The sequence below is a fragment of the Tachyglossus aculeatus genome, chromosome 5 (assembly GCF_015852505.1).
Source record: "Tachyglossus aculeatus isolate mTacAcu1 chromosome 5, mTacAcu1.pri, whole genome shotgun sequence".
Lineage (NCBI taxonomy): Eukaryota > Metazoa > Chordata > Mammalia > Monotremata > Tachyglossidae > Tachyglossus > Tachyglossus aculeatus.
In genome coordinates, this window is record NC_052070.1 from 17672898 (window position 1) to 17691871 (window position 18974).

The window sequence follows — 18974 nt, forward strand, 5'->3', positions numbered from 1 at the left end:
TCACAGTCGTAATCCCCATTTTACAGATGAGGTAACTGAGGCACAGAGAAGTCAAGTGACTTGCCCAAAGTCACATAGCTGATAATTGGCGGAGCCGGGGTTTGAACTCATGACCTCTGACTCCAAAGCCCGTGCTCTTTCCACTGAGCCACACTGCTTCTCATGATGACTTCCAGAAAAGGAGGCGGTGCCACCACCCCCAATGGCAGAGTACAGATCTCCAGCCCAATGCCAGAGTCTTATCAAAAGGACACTGAAAGAAACCCAATGGGTAATAGGGTTCCTTAGGGCCCTGATCCAGGTGAACACACACCTGGATTTGGAGATTAAGTGGGAAGGAAAACTCCCACCCAAAAGTAAAAAGATCCTTATGGTTCCAATCAATCATATTTATTATTCATTCATTCAGTCATATTTACTGAGCGCTTACTGTGTGCAAAGCACTGTACTAAGCACTTGGAAAGTATAATTCAGCAATAAAGAGAGACAGCCCCTACTCATAATGGGTGTACAGTCTAGAAGGGGGGGAGACAGACATCAAAACAAGTAAACAGGCATCAGTAAAATCAATATAAATAAATAGAATTGTATAGACACATCAAAACAAGTAAACAGGCATTAGTATAAATAAATAGAATTATTGATATGTACGTATATACACAGGTGCTGTGGGGTGGGGAAGGTAAAAAGAAAAGGGAGCAAGTCAGGGCATTGGGGAGGGGAAGGGGAGCTGAGGAAAAGGAAATTTAGTCTGGGAAGGTTGTGTGGAGGAGGGGAGCCTGCAGTAAGGCTTTGACGGGGGGAAGTGTGATTGGCGGATTTGCGGAGGGAGGGCATTCCAAGCCAGAGGTAGGACGTGGGCCAGGCGTCATCGGCCAGGACAGGTGAGAATGAGGCAGTAACAATTTTGATAATAATAATTGTGGTATTTGTTAATCGCTTACCATCTGTCGGGGTGGATACAAAAAATCAGTTTGGAAACGGTTCCTATCCCTCTTGGGGCTCACAGTCTCAATCCCCATTTTACAGATGAGGTAACGGAGTCACAGAGGAGTGAAATGACTCACCCAAGGTCTCACAGCAGACAAGTGGCAGAGCTGAGATTAGAACCCAGAGCCTCCGACTCCCAGGCCTGTGCTCTTGCCACTAGGCCTTGCCGACTTACTGTGGGCAGAGCACTGTACTAAGCACTCGGGAGAGGATGGTATAACAGATGTGATAGAAACATCCCCTGCCCAAAAGGAGCTTACAGTCTAGAGGGGAGCTTTAAGGTAAAAAGGAAATACGGGGTTTTGATACCCAAAGAATAGCCTACCCCCAGGCTGCTTCTCTATATGCAAGCAATTCCCATTAGCACATTTGATTTTATAAGATTTATTTGCCCAGGGAGTCTATAAAGAAATGCCCTGTTGACGAGCACTAAGACCATCAAGTTGACAGATGCTAGTGGTGTCTTTAGAGCCATTTGTTCTCACAGAGAGATTTGTAATTAAAAAGACTATCACTCTTCCACTCCCCCACCACCCCCAATCTTCTTTCATCTCTAGGTCCTTCCCTCCCATTGTCTCTCACTCCAAAAGGTTTCAGGGGGTCTCGGTGCTCACTAAATGAAGTTCCTGGTCACAGATTGGGTGGGGCAGACTGTCCCTTGCTGAACCACCCTATCACTTAGCCTGACCACAGGTCATCAGAACCTCCTGGAAGGCCTGTTTCCCACTCTGTTAGGGAACGGTTCTTTCCCACAGCTGGGCTAGGTCTTCCGAAGCAAAGGCACCGTGCTTCTCCTGAATTGGAACTTGGGGAAGAATCAAAAGAAAAGAGAAAGGAATGGAACAATAGAAAAGTCAGAGAGACTTTGAATATACTAATAAGTTCATTTTCCCTTATTCAGGGTGATGGCTTCAGTCACTTTGCATGGAACAGTTGTGGTCATGTGAAAAAAGGGAGGAAAAATCAGCTTCCAAGAGCTTCTAAAAAATACAACCTAAGTGCTTGGGAGAGTACAATATAACAGAATTGGTAGAAACGTTCCCTGCCTACAGTCTAGAGGGGGAAACAGACATTAATCTAAATAAATAAATTATGAAATCAATCAAATTTGACCTTTCTTGAGAAACCCATTGTACACTATATCCTGCATGCCTGGCAGATTTTTTTTTTTTAGAGAGAGTTATCCCTTTTTTGTTTTAACTCTAGGAGCTGTGGGGATTTTAAGAAACTGCATCATTTTAGAGTAGTGTGGTCTTCAGTGGGCTATGGAGATGTATAATTACATCCTGAGGAAAATGATAGTGGTGTGAGGTGGGGGACGGTATTGAATCACAAAAACATGTTTCTTATTCTGAAAAAAAATGACTGTGGATGTGGGATGTTCAATTTCCTTCTGCTCAGCGTCCATGGAGACTGCATCTTAGTGAAGTGCAAAAGTCGTTGGTATTCAGTGGAGCCTGTCTAGTTTCATTTCTGTTGTTTCATAGACTTATTACTCTTTGTGAGTAGTTCCTAGGTTCACTGCCTTTCTCCGATATGTGTGAGCCATTGGAGTCAGACACGACACTTTAAATACATATGCAGTAGAATAAATGCAAACAAGTATATTTATGAAAATCACCACACAAGGTTCAGGAAGACTATTAATATGAATCTGCCCCCCCTCACCCTACCACCATCACCACAATACATTTAATGTGGAAGCTGTGTTCTTGTTGCGTTAAAATAGAATCTGAAAATATATTGAAAACTATATTCAACCTGAATGTAAAAACCTGCATCCAGTGTCTTTGAAGAAAAAATACGAAGGTGCCTGAGTCTACCAACTTTGTTATATTGTACTCTCCCAAGCACTTAGTACGGTGCTCTGCGCACATTAAGTGTTTAATGAATACGATCGGTTGATGTACAAACATCAGCTGTTTATTAGATTTTGCTGCTTCTCTTCTATTAACTAGTGTTGTAGGAATAAATTTCTTGTAATGATTATTTTACTTATTAACCATGCCATATGACTTTGTCTTCTGTCCCCAGTCCCAAGCTTTGATTGCATTCCACTGGAGTGGTGCAGAGCAGGGATAAGTCAGGGGCAGATTTGTAGCAGAGACACAATTGTAGGCAAGGATTGTCTCTCTTTATTGCTGAATTGTACTTTCCAAGCGCTTAGTACAGTGCTCTGCACACAGTAAGCGCTCAATAAATACGAATGAATGAATGAATGAACAGGGTGACCCAAAAAAGTGACTTACAGATTTTATGTTAAATTCAGGGTGACACTACCTCACTTGGGATGTTTGGAATACTTAACTGAATTCCCCATTGAAAAGGAAGATGATTCCAATCAATCGATTGTATTTATTAAACACTTGCTATGTGCAGAGCACTGTACTAAGGCCTTGAGAGAATGCAATATAACAGATTTGGGCACTTGAGAGAGTACAGTATAATAGATTTGGTAGACATGTTCCCTGCCCACAAAGACCTTACATTCTAAAAGGGTGAATAGACAACAAAATAAATTACAGCTATGTATCTAAGTATATATATATAGACATATATACTTATGTGGTATAAAAAATATATACTTATATACTTATACTTATATACTTATATATACCTATAAGTATTATAAGTAGTATTATTATATACTAGTATTATATTATTATATTATATTAGTTATTATAGTTATTAGTTATTATATATTATATTAGTATTATAGTAGTATTCTACTTATATATCTTATACTTATACTTATATGGGTCTGAGGGTGAAGTGAATAAACGGTACAAAACCAAGTGAAAGGATAATAATTGTGGAATTTGTTAAGTCCTTACTATATGCCAAGGACTGTTCTAAGCGCTGGGTTACAAGGTAGTCAGGTTGGGTACAGTCCATGTCCCTCATGGGACTCACAATCCTGATCCCCATTTTACAGATGAGGTAATTGAGGCCTAGAGAAGTGAAGGTCACACAGCAGACATGGCAGAGCTGGGATTAGAACCCACAACCACTGACTCCCCGGCCAAGTAAGATGGAGTAGAGGAAATGAAGGCTTAGTAGGGGAAGGCCTCTTGAAAGTGGTGGGAAGTTAATAAGGCTTTGAAAGTGGGGAAAGTGATTGTCTGTTGGGTATGAAAGGGAAGGGAATTCCAGGCCAAAGGCAACATGTGGGTGAAGGATCGGTTTGTACGGTAGATGAGATAGAGGTACAGTAAGTAGGTTAGTGTTAGAGAATTGAAGTGAGTGTGCTGGACTGTAATAGGAAATCAGAGAAATAAGGTAAGAGAGGGCAAAGTGATTGAGTGCTTTAAAGTTAGTGGGAAGAAGTTTCTGTTTGATGCAGAGGTGGTTGGGCAACCACTGAAGGTTCTTGAAGAACAGTGAACCATTTCCTGAACTTTTTGTAGAAAAATGATCTATGCAGGAGAGTGAGGTATGGACTAGAGTGGGGAGAGACAGGAGGCAGAGAAGTCAGCAAGGAGGCTGATGCAGTAGTCAAGGCAGGTATTATGCGCTTGGGAGAGTACAACACAATAAAGCAGACACATTCCCTGCCCACATCAAGCTTACAGGATGTAAGCACGTGGGGAAGCAGCGTGGCTCAGTGAAAAGAGCACGGACTTCGGAGTCAGAGGTTAGGGGTTCAAATCCCGGCTCTGCCAGTTGTCAGCTGTGTGACTTTGGGCAAGTCACTTAACTTGCCAAGTTACATTGCCAAGATCCACCCTTTCCTCTCCATCCAAACTGCTACCCTGGTTGTTCAAGCTCTCATCCTATCCCATCTGGACTACTGCATCAGCCTCCTCTCTGATCTCCCATCCTCGTGTCTCTCCCCACTTCAATCCATACTTCATGCCGCTGCCCAGATTGTCTTTGTCCAGAAATGCTCTGGGCATGTTACTCCCCTCCTCAAAAATCTCCAGTGGCTACCAATCAATCTGCACATCAGGCAGAAACTCCTTCAAGGCTTCAAGGCTTCAAGGCTCTCCATCACCTCGCCCCCTCCTACCTCACCTCCCTTCTCTCCTTCTACAGCCCAGCCTGCACCCTCCACTCCTCTGCCGCTAATTTCCTCACTGTGCCTCGTTCTCGCCTGTCCCGCCATCGACCCCCGGCCCACGTCCTCCCCCTGGCCTGGAATGCCCTCCCTCTGCACATCCTCCAAGCTAGCTCTCTTCCTCCCTTCAAGGCCCTACTGAGAGCTCACCTCCTCCAGGAGGCCTTCCCAGACTGAGCCCCCTCCTTCCTCTCCCCCTCGTCCGCCTCTCCATCCCCACCATCTTACCTCCTTCCCTTCCCCACAGCACCTGTATATATGTATATGTTTGTACATATTCATTACTCTATTTATTTATTTTACTTGTACATATCTATTCTATTTCTTTTGTTTTGTTAATATGTTTGGTTTTGTTCTCTGTCTCCCCCTTCTAGACTCTGAGCCCATTGTTGGGTAGGAACTGTCTCTATATGTTGCCAACTTGTACTTCCCAAGCGCTTAGTACAGTGCTCTGCACACAGTAAGCGCTCAATAAACACGATTGATTGATTGATTAACTTCTCTGTGCCTAAATTACTTAATCTGGAAAATGGGGATTAAGCCTGTGAGCCCGCCGTGGGACAACCTGATCATCTTGTAACCTCCCCAGTGCTTAGAACAGTGCTTTGCACATAGTAAGCACTTAATAAATGCCATTATTATTATTGTTACAGTCTAGAGGAAGTGCTTGGATCAAAGTGTTAGCAGTTTGGATGGAGAAGAAAAGGTTGGTTTCAGTGATATTGTGAATCAATCAATCATATTTATTGAGTCCTTATTGTTTGCAGTGCACTGCACTAAGCTCCTGGAAGAGTACAATGCAATAATATAACAGACACATTCACTCCCCACAATGAGCATGATGGTAGAACTAACAGGATTTGGTGACAGATCGAATCTGTGGGTTGAATGAGAGAGATGAAGCGAGGCTAATGCCAAGGTTATGGGCATTATCCAGTGAACATGCTATAGAAATTCTCTGACAACAATTATCCAATTTTACAGGGAGGCCCTCTCCTGGCTCACTTACTCCCAGTTGTTCCAAATCCTGCTCGGGGTTTTAAAACATATGAAAAATAAAAGGATAGATTGAGGACATCTTGTTCTTGATTAAAGAAAATAGACCCCAGGGGCAATCTGATCTAAGTACTTCAACTTTGCTTTGTTTATTTTTTAAAAAAGGAGATAAAAGAGGTGTTAGAATGATTGAGGGGCTAAACTATAGCTTCCTCCAGGACAAATCTTCTTTTTTATTAGAGCAAGGAGGGATTTTTTTTTGTTTTGTTTTTTTAAGAAAAGTTCATGCTGCTGACATCAGATAAGTGTCAGTGCACCATGGGGTGTTGGAAGAGCTTATTTGCATAAACTCCTGTTTCTCCTCCTTAATGATGTGCTTGATAGCCCAACCCACTGTAAAACCAGAAAACTAAAATATCCATCAGGGCTGAGTCTCTGCAAAAGATGGTTTGAAGGGGCATATTCCTGAAATACACTAGTGGGGGACCAATACTTCCAAACCTTTCCAAGGAAAATACCCTGAATATAAAATGAGAGCATTTCATTTATTCATTCATTCATTCAATTCTATTGATTGAGACTCTGGCAGTCTCAGCTATGGGAGGGAGAGTCAAGCAGAGGCCTACCCATTCCATTTCTAGCTTGGGCAGTGGCTAGCAAGTGGAAGGCAATCTACTACGTACTTACAGTACAGTAAGCACTGTACTAAGCACTTGGGAGAGTACAGTACGACAACAGACGCATTCCCTGCTTACAATAAGCCTACAATCTAGAGCATTTAACTTATCTTGTCAAAGATTTTGTCCTAGAGAGTTGCTAAGCTCTAAAGATTGAGACTGAGTAATAGTGTTTTCGTTACCCAGCAGTTCCATTAAGATTAACATTCCCAACCCTGATGATGTCATTCAATCCCACTGCTGCACCAGTTCTTATCTGTGTATGTGTCTTCCTGCCTTCAGTCTCCCCCATCTTCAGTCTGTTTTGATTCAATGGGAAAGGACAGTCACAATAACCCAATGCAGAAAGAATAGCAAAATAAGGTGCAAATAAAACCCAGAGAAAGGGGGTCAAAGTAACCCAATGCAAAGAAACAGGAAAATAAAATATAAACAGTAAACAAGGAACAAAGCAAACCCATTGCTTATAACCAAACACAAAATAAACCTGACCATATTGCACCCAATGAACAATAAGCCAAATAGACAAAAAAATAAAATAAACCAAACAAGCTGTAGATGGCCGGCAAATCTGCTCCCTGCCCTACCTGTCTTTCTGTTTTCTTAAAAGCCTCTGGGATCTTTCAGGGAGATTGACATTTCTGCCCTAGGACACTTTTCACTTGGGATGGGGGATCGCTATGGTGACACCCGTCAAGATTGCTGGAGTTGAAAGTTCCTCCTCAGTGTCTACCTCTGAATCTGGAGAGTCACTGTTGGCTTTGATCCTCTCTCCTGAATAGCACCTCTCACTTAACAAAAGCGGCAGCCAGGCTCTGCCAGCTTTCGGTTACTTAGTTAATTCTCTTAGGAGCTCTGACATCAAGTTTTCTAATATTTTGGAGGTCCTTTTCAAAGTACCTTCCCCATTAGTTTGGAATCTCTTCAAGAACAGAGACTTAAGTACTTGGCTTAAGTACTTGCTACGGGCCCCTCTCAGGGTGACACCTGGAGAGTTTCCAGTACTCTACCTGTCTTGGCTACGGGAGGGAGAGTCAAGCAGAAGTCTACCCATTCCATTCCTAGCTTGGCCAGTGTTTAGTAAGTGCAAGGCAATCTGCTACAAGTCAGAACTCCCCCATGCTGTGCAGCAGTGGCAAGGGAGAGAGTCGAGGGCGGAGACTCAAGTTTAAAGCACAGAAGGAGGCAGTGGTAAACCACTTCCGTATTTTTACTAGAAAACTCTCAGGATCCACTACCAGAAAGATTATAGATGGAGAGAGGGGTGTTCCGGGAGAGATTTGTCCATGGTGTCGCTATGGGTTGGAAATGACTTGACAACATAAAACGACACAATACTTGCTACAGTGCTCTATACACACTTCTGGTACTCAGTAAATATTGTTGTGAGGCAGACAACACCTCGTATATACTATTTGTGTGATTTTCTGACATTTGTACTTTTAGATTTTCTATCCCTGGTCATTTTTATATAGTTGAGTATTTCCATTTTCTTTCAACTCATCCTATCTACTTTATTCATTCATTCATTCATTCATTCATTCAATCGTATTTTTTGAGTGCTTACTGTGTGCAGCGCACTATACTAAGCGCTTGGGAAGTACAAATCTACAACATATAGAGACGGTCCCTACCCAACAACGGGCTCGCAGTCTAGAAGGGGCTAGATCTAATCTACCCCATTAGATTGTAAGCTCTCCGAGGGAGGGCAAGCCTTCCCTTGTAAATGTTCACAAAACCAAATCCCATGTTCTGCCCAGAATAATACAGCACTTAGTAAAGTGCCTGGAACATAGTAAGTGCTTAACAAATACCGTTTTTAAAAAGTAGGTGTTTAATAAATACCCTTAATACTGATAATGAACAATGTCACGTGCAATCGCTTCTGGGCTTCATGTTATCTTTTGGATAACTTTACCACCATGTAACCTGCTTGGGTGTAAGTTTCCACTTGGAAAAAAACAGTTACAGTAACTTGTGAAACTCGTTAAATTTGAGGCTTTAATGAAATTGTCGTTCCCTGATGGAACTGTAGATGTTATTTCCCTACAACCCATTGATTTATCAATCAGTGGCATTTACTGAGTGCTTACTGAGTGCAGAGCACTATACTAAGTGCTTGGGAGAGTACAGTGCAACAGAGTTGGTAGAGACATTCCTTGCCCACAAGGAACTTACAGTCTTGGGGTGGGGGGGTTGGGAAGGGTGGGGCAGACATTAATATAAATAAATAAATTTCAGATATGTACATAGTGCTGTGGGGCTGAGGGTGGTGTGAATATCAAGTGCTAAAAGGGTAGAGATCCAAATGCATAAGTGACAGAGGAGAAAGGAGTAAGGGAATTGAGGGTTTAATTGGGGAAGGCTTCTTGGAGGAGATGTGATTTTAATAAGGCTTTGAAGGTGGAGAGAGTGAAGATCTGTCACATATAGAAGGGGTGGGAGTTCCAGGTCAGAGGGAGGACAGGGCAAGCCTTTGGTTGTGAGCTAATCGAAATCAAGGTTATTTGCCATTGGAGAAGCAACGTGTGCAGACTGAATTATAGAAGGAAATCAGCGAGATGAGATAGAAAGGGGTAAGCTCATTTAGTGCTTTAAAGCCCATGGTAAAGAGTTTCTGCTCGATGCAGAGGCGGATGGGCAACAACTGAAGGTTCTTGAGGAGTGGGAAGATAAGAACTGAACTTAATTTAGAAAAATGATCCAGGCAGCAGAGGGAAGTATGGACTGGAATGGGGAGAGAGATAAGAGGCAGGGAGGTCAGCAAGGAGGCTGATGCAGTATTCAAGACAGAGAGTGTTTGGATCAGTGTAGTAATAGTTTGGATGGAGAGAAGAAGGTGGATTTTAGCTGTGTTGTGAAGGTAAAACTGACAGGATTTGGTGACAGATTGAATATGTGGTTTGAATATGTGAGATGAGTTGAGGATAGTGCTGTAGTTAGCTTGTGAGACAGGATAGTGGTGCAATATACAGTCATGGAAAAGAGTTGGGGAGGACAGTATTTGGTTGGGAAGATGAGCAGTTCTGTTTTAGATGTGTTTAATTTGAGGTGTCAGCAGGACATCCAGGTAGAGATGTCCTGAAGGCAGGAGGAAATATAAGACTGTATAGGTGGGAGATCAAAATAATTTTTATCCAGTATGTCATAAAAGACATGTTTGGTCATTACAAGAACCCAGAAGAATATCTAGTTTTGATTAATAGCATACAGATTATGGATTATGCTTTGAAATTCTAGATCCTTCCCAAAATGGGAAAGGAAACTGAAACTTTTGGGTTATTCCTAAAACAAGACCCAAATGTTGTTTAATGCAGGAATTAATCCTGAAAGTCAAAAATACAGAGATAGTTGTGGTAAGATTGAAGTGGGTAGATTAAATTAATAAAATGAGAAGAAATATCTGGGTCTTCTGTTAGTCTAAGTAGGTTAAATATGCAGAAGGATGAACAGAAATAGGAAACCTTTAATAGTATTTTAAACTAGTACTCCTTGCCCAAGGATAGCATAACCCCTGCACACCTAATTCCAGGGTTGGTAGGACATCCAATGCTTAGTACAGTGCCTCCAGTACTTAGTACAGTGCCTGGCACATAGTTAATCGCTTAACAAATACCACAGTTATTATTATTATCAACTGCAGGGAGAAATATTCATTGTAGTTTGGATGAAATAATAAATAAGCAAGTCAGCGTAATGATGTCTTCATCCATTCTTTGGGGCGACAGTATCTCCTTCTTTGTCCTCTTTCCCACTTCTTCGATTGGTTGATTCTTATTTTACCCTCTACCTATTTTTGTTACAATGAATTGTGATTCTTAATGTCACTCTCCTTTCTTTCTTATAGAGTTTCTTTGAAGGGCAGTCTGCACCCTGGGACTCAGCAAAGAAAGATGAGAACAGAATGAAAAACAGATATGGGAATATCATCGCATGTAAGTGTTGACAGTGTAATTGTGCCAGTGTATAGCCATCCTTTAGTAACTGGTAGAAATGGCCACCTATCCAGTGTGGTGAGAATTGACAGCATCATTTCAACCCGCATACTTTCAAGAAAGCTGCTTTGTGCTAATCCTGGAGAAAAAAAAGAGCAAAACATCCACGGAAATATACTTCCATCTGTGTGACTAGTTTCATCAAGACTTAAATGGTATACCTAGTAATCAACTGCTGGGGAACAAATTATATTTTATAATACAAAAGCCTGCTTTCTGACTCCTACATAAAATTAAATGTGGATAATGATATTACCTGCAAATAGTCAACTCATTCATTCTTCATGTTTTAGGAAGCAGTATGGGCTAGTGGAAAGAGCATGGGTCTGGGACTCATGAAGACCTGAGTCTTCATCCTGGCAGTGCCCCTTGTCTGCTGTGTGACTTTGGGCAAGTCACTTGACTTTTCTATGCCTCAGTTTTTTCATCTGTAAAAAAAGGGATTCAATACTTGTTCTCTCCACCTACTTAGACTGTGAACACATGTGGATCAGGGACTGTGTCTGACCCATTTATCTCATATGAAAATAATAATAATAATAATGATAGTATTGAACGCTTACTATGTGCCAAGCACTGTTCTAAGTGCTGGGGGAGATACAAGGTAATCAGGTTGTCCCACATGGGGCTCACAGTCTTAATCCCCATTTTACAGATGAGGTCACTGAAGCACAGAGAAGTTAAGTGATTTGCCCAAAGTCACACAGCTGATAAGTGGCAGAGCTGGGATTAGAACCCACGACCTCTTACACCCAAGCCCAGAATCTTTCCACTAAGCCACATTGCTTCTTCCCCAGAATGTAGTTTAGCACTTTGCACACAGAAGTGTGAGAAGCAGTGCTGCCTAGTTGATAGAGCACAGGCCTGGAAGTTAGAGGACCTGGGTTCTAATCCCAGCTCTCCCACCTGTCTGCCATAAGATCTTAGGCAAGCCACTTCACTTCTCTGTGCCTCAGTTACTTCATCTGTAAAACGGGGATTAAGACTGTGAGTCCCATGTGGGACATGGACTGTGTCCAACTTGTTTAGCTTGTATCTACCCTAGCGCTTTGTACAGTGCCTGGCACTTAGTAAATGCCTAACAATACCATTAAAAATAGTAAGCACATAGCAAATACCACAATTATTAACAAATACACACTTTTTATCATTATTTTTATATTCAAGAATTATCCCCATCTTAGAGAAGGAAATCTGAAATTCGGAAGCACTGATATTCCCTAACTCACACTGGAAAATTGATATTACATTTAGATATTCCCAATCCCTCTGGAGCTCAGTAACAGGAAACCACAATGTTTGAGGTGCTTTTTAAGTACAATGAAGCTCTATTCATTTCCATCGATGATGGCGCGACCCATGCAAATCCATAAGTCAGATTCTCCAGTACACAAATGATACAGTAAATTAACCCTTTCAAAGCACAGTGGGTCTATGCCAGGAATTATGGTTTAAGTGGAGTCAGTGGAATTTAGAGACTTGAAAGCTGAGAGGACCCAAGTAGCTTCCTAAGATCCCTGACCTACATCAGGCATTAGATTAAACTCCACAGGAATCTAGACCATTCTATTTCATTGCTCAGAAAGAGACTAAACTAGAAAGGTATCTGAGATATTCAGGGAAAAAGTAGTGTTTGTTTATGGATTGTGACCAAGGAGTTTTTATGTCAGTTATTTAATGTCATATTTCATAATAGACTATGTTCTCATAGAGTATTTGGTGATAATAATGACTTGAGGCCCAAAATAATGGTTTTTCTCAAAGAATCATAAGTGAGCCATAGCAGTGTGAAGCATACTGCTGGAAATGGTTATTGAAATGAATCCTGTGACACTTGTCAGTGCGGTATAGTTAAAGGCTGACAGAAGAGTCCTTTCAAGACCGTGATCATTACCCCCACATACTTTTAATGAGAGTCGTGGTATCACGTGTATTCTAGTCTCCTTAGGATGTAAAAGTAAGGAGGTCAAGACCTGGAAATGCAAGCATACTGACTTCAACCCCAGGCCATCAGGCATGGTGGAACTGCACCCTCAGGAGCCAGGAAAACTGGCATGTATTCCTTGCACCCATATTTTGGGGTACCCCTGAGGATCCCATTTTATGGTGCTGTGGAAATGCTGAAAATTCTCACACACCTCCCCCGGACCCTGCCTAGTTTGTCTGTGTTTTGTGGGAGTGGGACCTGTTGATGCTTTTGAAGCTACAATGGAGATGGTTTAATACAAATTGTCATCATCATCATCATCATCAATCGTATTTATTGAGCGCTTACTATGTGCAGAGCACTGTACTAAGCGCTTGGGAAGTACAAATTGGCAACATATAGAGACAGTCCCTACCCAACAGTGGGCTCACAGTCAAAAAGGGGGAGACAGAGAACAAAACCAAACATACTAACAAAATAAAATAAATAGAATAGATATGTACAAATTAAATAAATAAATAGAGTAAAAAATATGTACAAACATATATACATATATACAGGTGCTGTGGGGAAGGGAAGGAGGTAAAATATGGGGGATGGAGAGGGGGACGAGGGGGAGAGGAAGGAAGGGGCTCAGTCTGGGAAGGCCTCCTGGAGGAGGTGAGCTCTCAGCAGGGCCTTGAAGGGAGGAAGAGAGCTAGCTTGGCGGATGGGCAGAGGGAGGGCATTCCAGGCCCGGGGGATGACGTGGGCCGGGGGTCGATGGCGGGACAGGCGAGAGCGAGGTATGGTGAGGAGATCAGCGGTGGAGGAGCGGAGGGTGCGGACTGGGCTGTAGAAGGAGAGAAGGGAGGTGAGGTAGGAGGGGGCGAGGTGATGGAGGTGATGGAGAGCCTTGAAGCCCAGGGTGAGGAGTTTCTGCCTGATGCGCAGATTGATTGGTAGCCACTGGAGATTTTTGAGGAGGGGAGTGATATGCCCAGAGCGTTTCTGGACAAAGATAATCCGGGCAGCAGCATGAAGTATGGATTGAAGTGGAGAGAGACACGAGGATGGGAGATCAGAGAGAAGGTTGATGCAGTAGTCCAGACGGGATAGGATGAGAGCTTGAATGAGCAGGGTAGCGGTTTGGATGGAGAGGAAAGGGCGGATCTTGGCAATGTTGTGGAGCTGAGACCGGCAGGTTTTGGTCACGGCTTGGATGTGAGGGGTGAATGAGAGAGCGGAGTCGAGGATGACACCAAGTTTGCGGGCTTGTGAGACGGGAAGGATGGTAGTGCCGTCAACACAGATGGGAAAGTCAGGGAGAGGGCAAGGTTTGGGAGGGAAGACAAGGAGTTCAGTCTTCGACATGTTGAGCTTTAGGTGGCGGGCAGACATCCAAATGGAGATGTCCTGAAGGCAGGAGGAGATGCGAGCCTGGAGAGAGGGGGAGAGAGCAGGGGCAGAGATGTAGATCTGGGTGTCATCAGCGCAGAGATGATAGCTGAAGCCGTGGGAGCGAATGAGGTCACCAAGGGAGTGCGTGCAGATCGAGAACAGAAGGGGACCAAGCACTGAACCTTGGGGAACCCCCACAGTGAGAGAATGGGAGGGGGAGGAGGAGCCTGCAAAAGAGACTGAGAAAGAACGACCGGAGAGGTAAGAGGAGAACCAGGAGAGGACGGAGTCTGTGAAGCCAAGGTCAGATAGCATGTTGAGAAGAAGGGGGTGGTCCACAGTGTCAAAGGCAGCTGAGAGGTCGAGGAGGATTAGGACAGAGTAGGAGCCGTTGGATTTGGCAAGCAGGAGGTCATTGTCATTGTCATCATCATGGTATTTAGTGAGTGTGCATTACCTGCCAAGCAGTATGCTAAGTTCTCCGTTAGATATAAGAAAATTAGATCAGTTTCAGGCCCTGTCCCATACACAGCAATCTTATCCCCATTTTGTAAGTGAGAAAGCTGGGCCACAGAGGTTATGTAGCATGCCCAAGGTCACATAACAGGACAGTGGCAGAGCTGGGACTCTGAACAGCCTAACTTGGGCTGGTAGAAATATGAAATTCATTCATTCATTCAATCGTATTTATTGAGTGCTTACTGTGTGCTGAGCACTGTACTAAGTGCTTGGGAAGTACAAGTTGGCAACATATAGAGACGGTCCCTACCCAACAATGGGGTTCACAGTCTAGAAGGGGGAGACAGACAACAAAACAAAACAAGTGGACAGGTGTCAGGTCATCAGAACAAATAGAAATAAAGCTGGATGCACATTATTAACAAAATAAATAGAATAGTAAATATGTACAAGTAAAATGAATAGAGAAATTAATCTGTAGAAACATGAATACAGGTGCTGTGGGGAGGGGAAGGAGGTAGAGTGGTGGGGGTGGGGAGGAGGAGAGGAAAAAGGGGGCTCAGTCTGGGAAGGCCTCGTGGAGGAGGTGAGCTCTCAGTAGGGCTTTGAAGGGAAGAAGAGAGCTAGCTTGGCGGATGTGTGGAGGGAGGGCATTCCAGGCCAGGGGGAGGATGTGGGCCAGGAGTCGACTGTGGGGCAGGCGAGAACAAAGTACAGTGAGGAGGTTAGCGGCAGAAGAGCGGAGGGAGTGGGCTGGACTGTAGAAGGAGAGAAGGGAGGTGAGGTAGGAGGGGGCGAGGTGAGGGAGAGCCTTTAAGCCGTGAGGAGTTTTTGCTTGATGCGTAGGTTGTTCCTTAAGTCATAGTGTTCTGCTACTCCTGGGGTATTTATTCTTGTACTTGTAGTTATAGTAGCAGTAGTAGTAGTATTTATTGAGCACTTACTGTTCTTCACTTTCCAGCAACTTCTGCTCCAATGCTTTTAAAAGTGCTTATGTATCCCCTATCCTCAAAAACCCTCCCTTGACTCCACGGCTCCCTCCAGTTACCATCCCAACTCCCCCCTACCGTTTCTCTCCAGTCTTCTTAAGAGAGTTGTTTACACGTGCTGTCTCCACTTTCTCCCCTCCAATTCTCTACTTGAGCTCTCCAGTCTGATTTCTGCCCCCTTCACTCCACAGAAACAGCCCTCTCAAAGGTAACCAATGACATTCTTCTCACCAAATCTGACAGCCTCTACACCATCCTAAACCTCCTAGACCTCTCAGCTGCCTTTGACACTGTAGGTCACCACCTTCTCCTTGAAAATTTGTTCAACCTTGGATTCACTGACACTGTCCTTTTGTGATTTACCTCCTGTCTCTCGGGCCACTCCTACTCAGTCTCTTTTGAGGGCTCCTCCTTGCCTCCCACCCTCTGGCAGTAAGAATCCCTCAAGTCTCAGTTCTAGGTCCCCTTCTTTTCTTTCTCTACACCCACTCCCTTGGAGAACTCATTCACTCATTGGGTTCAGTTCCTTTCTCTCTGCAGATAATTCACAAATCTACATCTCCAGCCCTGACCTCTCTCTTTCCTTGCCTTCCCACATTTCCTCCTACCTTCAAGACATATCTACTTGGATGTCCTGCCGACACCTCAAATTAATCATGTCCAAAACATAACTCCTAATCTTCTCATCCAATCTCTACCCTCCTTGTTTTCCTATCACAGTAGACAACACCACAAGCCGATAAACTTGGTGCTAGCCTCGATTCAACTCTTGTATTCCACCCCCATATTCCGTCTGTCGCCAAAGCCTTTTGGTTCTACCTTCTACCTTCACAACACTTCTAGACTGTGAGCCCACTGTTGGGTAGGGACTGTCTCTATATGTTGCCAACTTGTACTTCTCAAGCGCTTAGTACAGTGCTCTGCACACAGTAAGCACTCAATAAATATGACTGATTGATTGATTGATTCTAAAATCCTTCCTTTCCTCTCTATCCAAACTGCTACCATGCATTATCCTATCCCACCTTGACTGCTATATCTGCCTCCTGCTGACCTGTGGGCCGGCTGTCTCTCCCCACTCCAATCCATATGTCACTCTGCTGCACGCATCATTTGTCAACAGAAGTGTTCAGTCCATGTCTCCCCACTCCTCGAGAACCTCCAGCGGCTACCAGTCAACCTACGCATCAGGCAAAAACTCCTCACTCTCGGCTTCAAGGCTCTCCATCACCTCACCCCCTCCTACCTCACCTCCCTTCTTTCCGTCTACAGCCCAGCCTGCACCCTCCGCTCCTCTGCCACTAACCTCCTCACTGTGCCTCATTCTCGCCTGTCCCGCCGTCGACCCCTGGCCCACGTCCTCCCCCTGGCCTGGAATGCCCTCCCTCCGCACATCCGCCAAGGTAGCTCTCTTCCTCCCTTCAAAGCCCCACTGAGAGCTCACCTCCTCCAGGAGGCCTTCCCAGACTGAGCCCCCTCCTTCCTCTCCCCCTCCCCATCCCCCCGCCCTACCTCCTTCCCTTCTCCACAGCCCCTGTGGGCTGTACAGATTTATTACTCTATTTATTTTACTTGTACATATTTACTATTCTATTTATTTTATTTTGTTAATATGTTTTGTTGTCTGTCTCCCCCTTCTAGACTGTGATGCCGTTGTTGGGTAGGGACCGTCTGTATATGTTGCCAACTTGTACTTCCCAAGTGCTTAGTACAGTGCTCTGCACACAGTAAGCGCTCAGTAAATACAATTGAATGAATGAATGAATGCCCAGCCACCTCCTCGTCAAACAGAAACTCTTGTCATCAGCTTTAAAGTCGTCAATCAGCTCGCCCCATCCTACCTCACCTCACTAATCTCCGACTACAGCCCAGTCTGCACACTCCGCTCTCTTGGCACCAACTTACTCACCCTGCCCCGATCTCATCTATTTCAACGTCGACCCCTTTCCCACATCCTCCCCCTAGCCTGGAACTGCCTCCCTTTCCCTGTACCCCAGACTACCTCTCTCTCCACCTTCAAACTTAACTAGTATTAAGTTCACATCTTCTCCAGGAAACCTTCCCTGATTAAGCAGTCATTTACCTGGCTCACTCTGCCTTCTGAATCATCTGTGCACTTCCCTCTGTGACCTTTAGACATTTGTTATTCTCCCCAACCCCAATCCCACAGCATTTATATACATGTCTTTAAATGATATATTATAAATTATTTATGCATGTTAATGCCTGTCTCCCCCTCTAGACTATAAGTTCATTACAGACAGGGAACATATCTGCTAATTCTGGTGTAGTGTACTCTCCGAAACTCTTAGTACAGTGCTCTGCACATAGTAAATGCTCAAAAAATACAATTAATTGATTGATTGTTGTACAGATCACCGAGAAGGAATTCACAGGTGGGAAACAGGCACAGTCCCTGGCCCCCTGGGTGCTCACAATCTAAAAATAAAAAGAGGAGAGAGTCTTTTTGTGTTTTGTTTGTTGTTTTTTTTTTGTATCGTGAACTTTTTCATTCATCTGTCACCAAGTCTTCTCCCCTTTATCTTAGATTGTGAACCCCTTGGAAGCCAGGGACTATCTCATTCTCTTCCCTGTACAATTCCCCTTAATACTATTGTAATCTCCCAAGCACTTAGTATAGTGCTCTATACACAGTAAGCACTCAATAAATACGATTGACCTACTGTCCTACTGATACCAGGAGCTCCATCTCTCTCTTCTCAGTACTGTTCATTCAGTCGTATTTATTGAGCGCTTACTGTGTGCAGAGCACTGTACTAAGCGCTTATCCTCCACCTCCACCTTTCATGAATGACTCAGGTTCTCCTCAGCCCCAGAGAAACAGTGTTAGTGGTGTTTGGCAAGTATATCTCAACTGGACAAACAAGTCAAGCTGTCACATGAAGAAATCAATTATAATTAAAATGAATTTGGGATCCTTCGAGGGCAAATTTTTCTTAGATCACTGATCCCAATTTGCTTTAACTAGGACATCAATATTTAGAAGTGAAGGGGAGAAAAAGAGAGAGAGACTTTCAGCTAGAGATAAAATATCAATTACCATTCCATTTGTCCTGCTAAAGGAATTTAAAATAATACAAGATAAAATGTCCTGGCTGTTCTAAGATAGCATTTCTTTTGCACACCGAGTTCTCTAGAATATTAGTTTTTGACTTAGAGGAACTAGAATTTTTTTTTATAATGTCATTTAAGTAGACGGAGGAGTTAGAAACAAGCCGATCTGTCACACCCAGCAAAACTTCGTGCGTGATTCAGGACTTTAGAAATGGGCCATAGTGATTTTAAGGACAGTGTCAGTTTCTAGTTTTTTTGCCCTTTTTTCTTAATTCCCCACTCCTGCTCGTTGTGAGTGCTGATCTGGAGGAAAGTGGAGGAGCCTGTCAAAGTTGCAAGTTGCTTCCATTTCCGAGGGGATGGGAATCTCTTGAGGCCGAGGGTGCTATGCTTCCATCAGAGTGGCTACTGGCATTGCTTCATCAGCAC

The 18974-nt window shown here is 43.7% G+C and overlaps 1 protein-coding gene and 1 non-coding gene across 11 annotated transcripts in view; both read left to right on the forward strand.

Annotated features, from left to right (window-relative positions):
• Positions 1–18974, forward strand: part of PTPRM (protein tyrosine phosphatase receptor type M) — an 892842-nt gene that overhangs the window by 758478 nt on the left and 115390 nt on the right. For all 10 annotated transcript variants that reach the window (XM_038746194.1, XM_038746195.1, XM_038746197.1 and 7 more), the window contains one exon: positions 10568–10655. In XM_038746194.1, the coding sequence (XP_038602122.1) occupies positions 10568–10655 (88 nt within the window). The remainder of the gene's footprint in view (positions 1–10567; positions 10656–18974) is intronic.
• On the forward strand, positions 7690–7827 carry LOC119929412. The gene has a single exon (XR_005451537.1). It is a non-coding gene; the product is annotated as a small nucleolar RNA SNORA7 (small nucleolar RNA).